Raw genomic sequence first — 11,945 nt, forward strand, 5'->3', positions numbered from 1 at the left:
AAGCTTGAGAAATGGAAGTTATAAGCCAATTCCCCTTCTTCAAATGTCATCAACAGAATGTTAAGTAAACCAAAACAAAGAGCCCACCATCTTGATTCCACATCCAACAAGCCCATCCAGAACTGCTCTTGAGCTGTGGATTGCTTCAACATTTTCAACACTGCAACAACATCATAATAGAAGCACCACCACAGCAATGGCTTATCAAAGAGCCTGACAGCCTAGCTCAGATCTCAGATAAATCCACTGCAAACCAAGAAAAGGTGTGTGTGCTTCTGTGTTTGTGTGTGTGTGCATGCGTGCGTGTGTGTGTGTGTGTTGGGTGTCTTTAGGACCTGGGCTGGGTGTCTTTAGGACCTGGGCTGAACTGAGCTGGATGTGGTTAGGATGTGGTTAGGACCTGGGCTGGGCTGGGCTGGGCTGGGCTGGGTGTGTTTAGGACCTGGGCTGAGCTGGGTGTGTTTAGGACCTGGGCTGGGCTGGGCTGGGCTGGGCTGGGTGTGTTTAGGACCTGGGCTGGGCTGGGCTGGGCTGGGCTGGGTGTGTTTAGGACCTGGGCTGGGCTGGGCTGGGTGTGTTTAGGACCTGGGCTGGGCTGGGCTGGGCTGGGCTGGGTGTGTTTAGGACCTGGGCAGTGTCAGTGATCCCTTCAACACGGCTTTGTCTCCCTCCATGTAGGTCGCATCCAAGGTAACGGCCGTATCACCCCCCCCAAGCAGGTGCACACCTCGTTATAACACACGCACACACACACACCTGGACACTGGTGTTAGCCTAGCATAACCCCAGACTAGAGTGGTATGTAGCCTACATCGGTCATGACACACTTCAGTTTCCCCTCCCATCTCTCCACTATGTATGTAATAAGTATTTTTGTGTACAAGCGATGTTTTTAATTAGACAAACTAATAAGCCCAATAATGGTCACAGAGAATCGCTGGCGCATACAAATGACAAAATTAATTTAAGATGGTGGTATATGTTTTCGATGTCAATAAAGTACCATCTGAATTGTTTTTCTTGACAGCTATCGGTGTATGGGTTTGTAAAGCTAATACAAAATTCAAATGATGGCAGTTGGTATGAGCTGACGTTTCGCCAATAGGACAGGTTGGCAAACAGACAGCGTTTTTCAGAGGTCTGTCCCGTAATGATATCCAAACATCTGAAACACATTCAGGCCACCAAATGCTCCATCTATCCCACTCCTGGCTATCGACAGCAAACGACTAAACGACGGGGGGGAGGTGAGAGATGAGTCACCCACCGGGAGTTCAGGAGGTCTGTTGAGGTTTTTTTTAAACACCTCATTAAATACCATTTTCATGAGTTTGAGTGGAGTTGTGTTGACAGCTCTTTTACATGTCATTAGCTTAATCTGGGCTTAATTAGGGGGCGGCTGTAGCTCAGGAGGTAGAGCGTGTCGTCCAATGAACGTAGGGTTGGCGGGTCGAATCCCGGCTCCTCCTGACGACATGTCTTTGAGTAAGATGCTGAGCCCCAAATTGCTCCCAATGAGCAGGCTAGCACCTGGCATGGCAGCTACCGCCATTGGTGTGTGAATGTGTGTGTGAGTGGGTGAATGAGAGGCCATTGTAAAGAGCTTTGAATAAAAGCACTATATAAGTGCAGTCCATTTATCACTGATATTTTTGGAAATCATAACAAAATTGGCCACAGTTCCAAATGAAATCATTTTTTTGACCCCTGTAACCCATGTGTGCATCTGTCACCAACACACCAGAACCCACCAACACACCAGAACCCACCAACACACCAGAACCCACCAACATCCCAGAACCCACCAACACACCAGAACCCACCAACACACCAGAACCCACCAACATCCCAGAACTCACCAACACACCAGAACCCACCAACATCCCAGAGCCCACCAACACACCAGAACCCACCAACACACCAGAACCCACCAACACACCAGAACCCACCAACATCCCAGAACCCACCAACACACCAGAACCCACCAACACACCAGAGCCCACCAACACACCAGAACCCACCAACACACCAGAGCCCACCAACACACCAGAACCCACCAGAGCCCACCAACACACCAGAACCCACCAACACACCAGAACCCACCAACATCCCAGAACCCACCAACACACCAGAACCCACCAACATCCCAGAGCCCACCAACACACCAGAACCCACCAACACACCAGAACCAACCAACATCCCAGAACCCACCAACACACCAGAACCCCCCAACACACCAGAACCCACCAACACACCAGAACCCACCAACATCCCAGAACCCACCAACACACCAGAACCCACCAACACACCAGAACCCCCCAACACACCAGAACCCACCAACATCCCAGAACCCACCAACACACCAGAACCCACCAACATCCCAGAACCCACCAACACACCAGAACCCACCAACATCCCAGAACCCACCAACACACCAGAACCCACCAACATCCCAGAACCCACCAACACACCAGAACCCACCAACATCCCAGAACCCACCAACACACCAGAACCCACCAACACACCAGAACCCACCAACATCCCAGAACCCACCAACACACCAGAACCCACCAACACACCAGAACCCACCAACATCCCAGAACCCACCAACACACCAGAACCCACCAACATCCCAGAACCCACCAACACACCAGAACCCACCAACATCCCAGAGCCCACCAACACACCAGAACCCACCAACACACCAGAACCCACCAACATCCCACCAACATCCCAGAGCCCACCAACATCCCAGAGCCCACCAACACACCAGAACCCACCAACATCCCAGAACCCACCAACATCCCAGAACCCACCAACACACCAGAACCCACCAACATCCCAGAACCCACCAACATCCCAGAACCCACCAACACACCAGAACCCACCAACATCCCAGAACCCACCAACACACCAGAACCCACCAACACACCAGAACCCACCAGCATCCCAGAACCCACCAACACACCATAACCCACCAACACACCAGAACCCACCAACACACCCGAACCCACCAACATCCCAGAACCCACCAACACACCAGAACCCACCAACACACCAGAACCCACCAACATCCCAGAACCCACCAACACACCAGAACCCACCAACATCCCAGAACCCACCAACACACCAGAACCCACCAACACACCAGAACCCACCAACACACCAGAGCCCCCCAACACACCAGAACCCACCAACATCCCAGAACCCACCAACACACCAGAACCCACCAACATCCCAGAACCCACCAACACACCAGAGCCCCCCAACACACCAGAACCCACCAACACACCAGAGCCCACCAACATCCCAGAACCCACCAACACACCAGAACCCACCAACACACCAGAGCCCCCCAACACACCAGAACCCACCAACACACCAGAACCCACCAACATCCCAGAACCCACCAACAGGAGGCGCTCACCACGGTTATTTCCCCTCATTGCCAAGTAGATTTTCGTTTTGTTTGGTGCGTCACCCCCTAGGATAGGATGGATGGTGTTTGGCTAGTCCACCGATGCCAGGGGCCAGCCCTGCACACACACACACACACACACTGTACACACACACACACACTACGGCATGTAAACACACACATCCGCACATGAAATCCATGCATCTCTCCATCTTGCAGAAAGCCATCCCCGTTTACACCCTGCTATTGTTTTATACACAACAAAGTGCAAGAAAGTGATTTGTGTTCATGGTGAGACAACATGTTCAGTTCAACCCTGGTATAGTTCAGTTCAACCCTGGTCCAGTCCAGTTCAACCCTGGTCCAGTTCAGTTCAACCCTGGTATAGTTCAGTTCAACCCTGGTCCAGTCCAGTTCAACCCTGGTCCAGTTCAGTTCAACCCTGGTATAGTTCAGTTCAACCCTGGTCCAGTTCAGTTCAACCCTGGTATAGTTCAGTTCAACCCTGGTCCAGTCCAGTTCAACCCTGGTCCAGTCCAGTTCAACCCTGGTCCAGTTCAGTTCAACCCTGGTCCAGTCCAGTTCAACCCTGGTCCAGTTCAGTTCAACCCTGGTATAGTTCAGTTCAACCCTGGTCCAGTTCAGTTCAACCCTGGTCCAGTTCAGTTCAACCCTGGTCCAGTCCAGTTCAACCCTGGTCCAGTTTGGCCTGAGATCTGAAGGAGGTGCAGGTGTGAGGATGTAGGGAAGGATCTAACCTGACTTATTACCATCTCCACTGGGAACTGTTTGTAAAAGGGCGGACACTTTCAAAAGTACTTGGCAGGTGATTGGATGAACCATCTGTCTATCACCGTCTATCACACGCTAAGCTAACACTTCTCGCTGTCGTCACACCTCAGCCCGCCAGGATCAGGGTGGTCTCACGAGGCTAGGAAGCATCTATCCAAGGCAAAAAGTCCCATAATGAAGAGGTTGATAGGAATGAAATGCCCCCAATGTATCTAGTCATCAACACTAGACATCCATCCTGCCATGTTCTGAAAAGTACTAACAGAGCGAAGACAAAACTGAGACGACAGACGACAAACAGAGCTTTCCTGAGAGTAGCAGAGAGGGTAAACGGTATCGTCAACAGCTTCTGACAGATCCATCAAAGATGGCGCCCACGACCTCGACGGGCATCAGCACGGAGCTGTGCTTCTAGCCTGGCTCACATGTGACATCACTGGTTCACTTCAGCCAGCTTGATCTGCCCTATTTCTAGTGAGAGTTTGGACAGTTGTTGTGGCTCTTTGTGAGGGAAAGAAGGTCAGTTGTTGTGGCTCTTTGTGAGGGAAAGAAGGTCATTAGCTGAACCACACTGACCAGAATAGCGAGCGCAAAAAAAAAAAAAAAAATACATTCCAGAAAGGCCCCAGATGATCACATGCATTTCTCCTCAGCAAACATCTGAGTCTTATCACAGTTCCACCAGTCAGGAGAGGACCGCGTTCAGACCGCGTTCTGTCCTTCCTGCACTGAGTGAGAAAAAAGACATAAAAGAAAAGTATGCAATAATAAGTGAATTTACAGTGTGCCGTGCACACATTCACAGCTTCCATGATCGGATACTATTTCATAACGCCATCCATTAAACATCCCGTATCGTCTTTCAAAAGAACACTAGGCCTATATCACGGTGAAAATATCCAAAGAAATCCCGAACTCCCCCAAATATCATAAGCACATCTTTTTGATTTACTGGAAATAAAGAGGAGCCTCTGCCAGGGAAGCGTTACATAAGCGGTTCACATGCCTCAGCTGCAACAAGACCAGCTCTGTTCCCTCCGTCTGCTTCATGGATCGGACATTTACTTTGATTCATCCTGAACGCTAATTTAAGGCTGTTTTGCTTTTGGTGTTGTTGTTGCGTTGAATGTAACATGTAAGTAGGGCAGGGTATCAGCTGGGAGGCGGGAGGTGGGGTGAGAGCGCCAGACCCTCCCGAACACACGGCCGCGTTTCGCCCTGCCTGTCTGTTTCGCCCTGCCTGTCTGTTTCTCCCTGCCTGTCTGTTTCTCCCTGCCTGTCTGTTTCTCCCTGCCTGTCTGTTTCTCCCTGCCTGTCTGTTTCTCCCTGCCTGTCTGTTTCTCCCTGCCTGTCTGTTTCGCCCTGCCTGTCTGTTTCGTCCTGCCTGTTTGTTTGTGTGCGAGGCTCCTCCCCCGCCAGGCGACCGTATTTCATTGGTTTGGCAACACAAGCATGCGATCAATCATTCATAATTTACAACGCTGCCCCCGCCGTGGCCGGCCTCCATAAAAACAGATATTTACATTACACAAGCTTTTCAGTGGAGCCTCCTGATAGCGCAACACAATCAGTTAGTTTGTCCGCACCCACAGGTCCCTGATAAGAGTCAAACTTTGCCTCCGTGTCCCAGCGGCATGCGGCGTTTTGAGCGAGGGCCACCGCTATGCTAATGACCTGGACCCCATCGCTCACTTCCTGCACCCTGCAAACATCCCACATTTCCCAAGCCTGGCTGTTCCATCATCAGGCCACAGCCGCTTAGTAAACTCACACTCTCCCTGACTGGCTTTAAAAGACCGGTTCTGAATGTAGCATTATAAGCCATGTTATAGGGTTATTAACGATCATATACAACGGCCGATATCAAACTCTTTTTTTTTTCCCCCCGAATTATTTTCACTCGCAGTACATATGGATGTAAAGTTTCGCTTGAGCTTTGGGAGGTCTTGACTGAGTTTGGAAGCTACGGTAGAAGAAGAGCCGCTTCACAAGTCTACTGTACACAACAACAACAACAACAAGTGGAGAAGCCTAGGATTGCTTTGCAGCTGTTGATAGAGTTGATAGAGTTGATAGAGTTGATAGAGTTGATAGTGTTGATAGAGTTGATAGAGTTGATAGAGTTGATAGAGTTGATAGAGTTGATAGTGTTGATAGAGTTGATAGAGTTGATAGAGTTGATAGTGTTGATAGAGTTGATAGAGTTGATAGAGTTGATAGAGTTGATAGTGTTGATAGAGTTGATAGTGTTGATAGTGTTGATAGTGTTGATAGAGTTGATAGAGTTGATAGAGTTGATAGAGTTGATAGTGTTGATAGTGTTAGGTACTGTAGAAGTGTTTGTTGATCAAAATGGGACGCGGATGAATCTAAACATCTCTGGCTTTGTTGTCAATACAAATCAAATCAATATAATATGATCAATAAAATCCGATTGGAAGCATTCTCTGTGGCGATTTTTTTGCCAGAACATCAACGGACACCAGTGACCACTCTGAGTTTCCTGTCTTTCAAAAAGAGATTTATCTATGCACCTATGGATTTATCTATGCACCTATGGATTTATCTATGCACCTTTGGATTTATCTATGCACCTATGGATTTATCTATGCACCTATGGATTTATCTATGCACCTATGGATTTATCTATGCACCTATGGATCCATTGAGTGTGTAAGCGGCGACGGGCTATATCTCCAGAGTGCACCGTTTGATGACGGATATCGGCCGTTGTATATGATCGGAAATAACCTCATGACGCGGCTTATAATGCTACATTCAGAACCTGTCCTTTAACTCAGACACGCTGCCCCACAGTCATCCTTTGAGCAGCCTCTCAGGGTGAGTAAACAACCAGCTAGCAGCTCCAGCCTAGCAACCCCTCTGCCTGTGAGGACACAGAGATATTCCACCGAGCCGAGCAGAAGAAAGAACATCTCAGACGCCTCAGCCAGGAACCGAGGCGCGCTGAGGAACTACGGTTCCCAGAATGCTCCGCCTCCCGCCCCCACCGTCTCCTTACCTCGACATGCTGTCCGCCAGGCAGCTCTGGTTGGGGTACGGCTCCCCCCTGGCCGACAGCGGGCCCGGCGCCATGCCCGGGCGAGATTTCCACGACTCCATTAAAGCCGCCACGGGCGAAATGAGATTCAACAGGGGGTTGGCGTGGTCCCTCCCGTCATGCCGCGAGAAGGACATTGTTCCTTGAGCTCCGATCTGGTAATGAAAAGAGTGTCCGCCCGAATTGACGCCCACAATGGCCGACGTGGGCGCGGTATTATTCTCTTGGTAGTAGCTGCCGTCGCTGGGCTCCTGCTTGATCCCTTTGGACAGGACGCTGGCGGGGAACACGCCGGCCTCGTAGTCGCCGTTCAGCGCCGACACGGGCGGCCCCAGGATGCCGGACAGGCTGTACTCGTCCATGTTGTCCCTCAGAGACAGGTAGGTGGTCTCCGCCGCCGGGAACAGCCCCAGCGAAGACGAGGACGACGGTGGCTCGCCGTAGCGCGGCTGCCGGTGGCCGGTGCAGCCGCCGTCCTTGTCGGGCTCGCTCTTGATCTGCGCGAGGAAGGGCGAGGCGGCGGCGGAGGGGGCGTGGCACTTGGAGCCGCCCAGACACATGCTCCGGTAGTCGGTGCCGGGCTCGTTCTTGATGTACTTCACCATGCCCATGTGGTCCAGGCCCACGTTGAACACCTCGCCGCCGGCGCCCTCCACCTTGGGGAACTCGAAGGTCTTGAAGTCCCGCTCTCTGCCGCCCGGGCCGTCGGGGCTGCGCACGTCGCTCTGGACCAGGCCCGGTCCGCCGGCCGGGCTGGACACGCCCAACCCGCCGCAGGAGGAGGAGGAGGAGGGGTTCCTGGGGCTGGACACGGCCATGGCACCGCCGCCGGCGCCGGGACTGGAGACGGACGGCCTGGCGTGGTTGCCGACGCTCCCGGCGGGGCTGGGCACGGACGATCTGGCGGCGGCGCCGCAGGAGGGCGGGGGCGAGCGCACACCGCCCACGCTCTGGGGGCTGGACATGGGCGAGCGCAGGGCACCCAGTGGGCTGGCGAGCGGCGGCGATCCCACGGCGCCGGACTCCGCCGGGCTACAGGCGGCCGAGTTCCTGCGCTGGATGACGGGCGGGCAGGCGGGGCCGGCGAAGCAGCAGGTGGCGGGGCTGGTGGTGGACGAGACGGCGTTGTGGCTGCCGCCGGGGCTGGAGGAGGAGCCGGAGGGGCGCGGGCTGCAGGACAGCGAGGAGGCCGGGGGGGCGGAGGAGGAGGAGGAGGAGGAGGAGGAGCGCTCCCCCTGGAGCCCCGACGATGGCATCGACTTCAGCTTTAACCCCCCCGAGGAGGAGGAGCAGGAGCAGGAGGAGGACATGCGCTGGCCGCAGTACGTCCTCCCCGGGCTGCCCGGGCCCCCGTGGTGCTGCTGCGGTCCGAAGCCGTAGTCGGCCTCGCGGGCGGCGTTCATGTACAGCCCCATGGACTCCGCCACGGTCTTGGACAGCTCCTTGGAGGAGTCCGCGTCCGCCTTGCGTCCGTGCGGGCCACCCGCGAAGAGCGGCAGGCCGAAGGGCGGGTTCTGACCCGGACGCGCCGCTGCCGCCGGAGGCTCCGCCTTCTTCCCGCCGTTCTCCTTGCAGTCGGCGGCGGCGTTGACGTTGGCGATGTCCATCAGGATGTCGGCGCTAGCTAGGCCGGGCTCCTCCGCGCTGCAGCAGTAGTCCATGGCGCTGCCGACCTGAGACCACCGCCTCTCCGCCTCCGCTCCGTCAAAGAAACTTTGGTATCTTTTGGTCTCCATGGCTGGGTCATTGATTCACCTGGCGGAGAGAGAGAGAGACGTGAGAGAGAGAGAGAGAGAGAGAGAGAGAGGGACGAGAGAGAGAGAGAGAGAGAGAGAGAGAGGGACGAGAGAGAGACGTGAGAGAGACGAGAGAGAGACGTGAGAGAGAGAAAAAGAGAGAGAGACGTGAGAGAGAGACAGAGAGAGAGAGAGAGAGAGAGAGAGAGAGGGAGAGAGGTGAGAGAGAGAGAGACAGAGAGAGAGAGAGGGAGAGAGGTGAGAGAGAGAGAGACAGAGAGAGAGAGAGAGAGAGAGAGAGAGAGGGAGAGAGAGAGAGAGAGAGGGAGAGAGGTGAGAGAGAGAGAGAGAGAGAGAGAGAGGGAGAGAGGTGAGAGAGAGAGAGGGAGAGAGAGGGAGAGAGGTGAGAGAGAGAGAGACAGAGAGAGAGAGAGAGAGAGAGAGAGATAGAGAGAGAGAGAGCGAGAGAGAGAGATAAAGAGAGAGAGAGATAGAGAGAGAGAGAAAGATAGAGAGAGAGAGATAGAGAGAGAGAAAGAGAGAGAGATAGAGAGAGAGAGAGAGAGAGAGGAGTCGCAGCTCCAATATTCAGAGGCAGCATTTTTCATGTGTCAGTTCAGCTGCATCTTAAATACACATCTCAGCTGCAACTCTGAGTTCTACTGACAGAGACGGCATTAGTGTCAAAATTCATTATGCAAAATAAATTTGCGAAAGCAACCACTTTCTCTGTCAGTCAGAGATGCGCGACCTGTAATGAAATGGGATTCATTGTGACATCCCGCACTCAACTGCTTATCCGCTGCTACGCGGACGCCCCGCAGCTGTGGGCACTCTCGCTCAATCACAACTGAGACCGAAGGTCCCATGGGTGAAGGACGTTGTGTGTGTGTGTGTGTGTGTGTGTGTGTGTCTCTGTGTGTGTGTCATTGTGTTGATTTCCTACTGACAGTGAAAGCACACCGATCATCACACACTTGTGGCTGCACATTGATTTCTGAACAGTGTGTCAAGTTGACAGCAACTTCGGGAGGACAGGAAACAGTTAATTGCATCTACTGTACACCGCGAAGTCCAATTACAGTGGACTACGTATTTGAAAAACATGACGCTGTTTCGAGCTGTTAGTTTAAATCCCCTCCTCCTGTTCGCCTCCATTGGATAAAACGAGACACAATGTCACAAGAACTTAATCACGCCACTCCGGGATTGGTCCGCTTCTCTGTCACTCTGCGATGGTCTCAGCCACAACAGAGCTGCGACACAACTTAGAAAACAGGATCGCTCTGGAAACACCAGCAAACTTTCAAAAGTCTCCAAACAGAACATTTGGACATCAATGCTCATCGCATAGCCACATGACGGCCTGTCGCGTTATTCGAGGCGATACATTCAAGTTACGTGTCTCACAATTGATCTGCAAACACTTTATTCGAGTAGCTGTGAAATGTAGGCTATAGGTAGACTAGTTGTGCAACACGAGCAGAATGCATAGCCTACACTATGAAATGTATCATAAAACTGATCATCGCAAGCAAAAGTATGTTCAAGTCAATGACCTCTCCAGCACCCAATCCCACCCAGGGGGTCCGGACGGGTTGTTCCCTCCAGATGACATGAAGGCAATGACAGCGAGCAGGACTCGAGACATGAGAGCACAAACGGACCGGAGGAGGAAAAGTGACAATAAAACCACCAATAAGTAAAACACGAGCTGTGGGCTTGATAAGGCTGATGGTTAAAGAAACAGCCTAATTACGCGCGGAGAGCTACATTTGCAAAGTCAAATGATTCGGCAAAACGACTGTTATTACAAGTAGACTGTTTATTATTTTTTATTATTTAGATAGGCCTATTATTATTATTATTATTATTAGGCTATTAGTAGTAGTATTAGTAGTAGTATTAGTATTATTGAGAGAGACCCTTTATTTTATTTATAGGTCACTCATTCGGGGCGGTCCCCGCGGGTTGTTAAAAGTTAAATATCTTTCTCCCACAGCAAACAAATCTGAAGAAATCTAGCAATCACGGCTCGGAGCAACTGAAATCTAGTTTCAATGGTTGTTGCAGAAGATTGTTTCCATGTTGACTGTTTTGGCCATGTAGCCTGCACCTCGAACACGAACCCTGCGTCCTAGGCTTACCTTCATTACGACATTCACACTTGTCAGGTGGCCGAGTTGCTGGGCAGCAGTAATCCCGGGGAGAAACATACACTGACAAGCCCGATAGTTATTTCTCCCTCTCTGTATCTCCACAAGGGTTATTTAGGCTACTACTTACTCTTGCAAATACATCCACTTGAGTTTCAGTTTGACAGCTGAACGCAGAGAAGTCAGCTGCGTATCTCCCGTAATCCACCCAGCAAGGCGCTGTTCCGACAGCCCGAACCCGGAGACAGCAGGGCGGCAGGGCGGAGATGGTCACATTACCAGCACAATTGAGCAGATTTAGGATTTTTCTAGCCTCCCGATAGAAGACTGATGAGAAAGAACGACGGACTCAGACGGACTGGGAGAGCGACGTCATTCTGCACATGGACCCTCCTACTGCAACGAGTGCAATACAAACTCCGAAGGGGGCGGTGGAGAGAGAGAGAGAGAGGGAAAGAGAGAGAGAGATAGAGAGATAGAGGGAGAGAGAGAGAGAGAGGGAAAGAGGGAGGGGGAGTGCGCTCGGACGCAGGCTGGCTTGAGAAGGCAGGTATTGCTGGAAAGGGATTTTATTTCAGGTAGAGTGTGGTGTGTCGTGCAAAATTACATTTGAACCTTATACCTGTAAGACTAAGCTAAACCATTTTACAGGACTGCCATTTGGCACGGCACATGTCACAATCCTCAAAACCAGTCATCAAATAACACAGAAGATTGTCACAGAGTTGTATTACAAGCAAGCACAGGCCATAAAACCATTCAGTACACTGGGTGTAATGAAA

The 11,945-nt window shown here is 52.0% G+C and overlaps 1 protein-coding gene across 1 annotated transcript in view; it reads right to left on the reverse strand.

Annotated features, from left to right (window-relative positions):
* The window catches only part of nr3c2 (nuclear receptor subfamily 3, group C, member 2), a gene marked incomplete at its 3' end in the record, with an annotated part of 133,680 nt that extends 122,169 nt beyond the window's left edge, over nt 1–11,511 (reverse strand). The window contains exons 1-2 of the mRNA XM_084462247.1: nt 11,294–11,511; nt 7,233–9,026 (exon numbers count right to left, since the gene is read on the reverse strand). Of these exons, the coding sequence (XP_084318373.1) occupies nt 7,233–9,007 (1,775 nt within the window). The 5' untranslated portion in view covers nt 9,008–9,026; nt 11,294–11,511. The remainder of the gene's footprint in view (nt 1–7,232; nt 9,027–11,293) is intronic.
* Nucleotides 11,512–11,945: the final 434 nt, after the last annotated feature.

The sequence above is a fragment of the Borostomias antarcticus genome (assembly GCF_949987555.1).
Source record: "Borostomias antarcticus genome assembly, contig: scaffold_102, whole genome shotgun sequence".
Lineage (NCBI taxonomy): Eukaryota > Metazoa > Chordata > Actinopteri > Stomiiformes > Stomiidae > Borostomias > Borostomias antarcticus.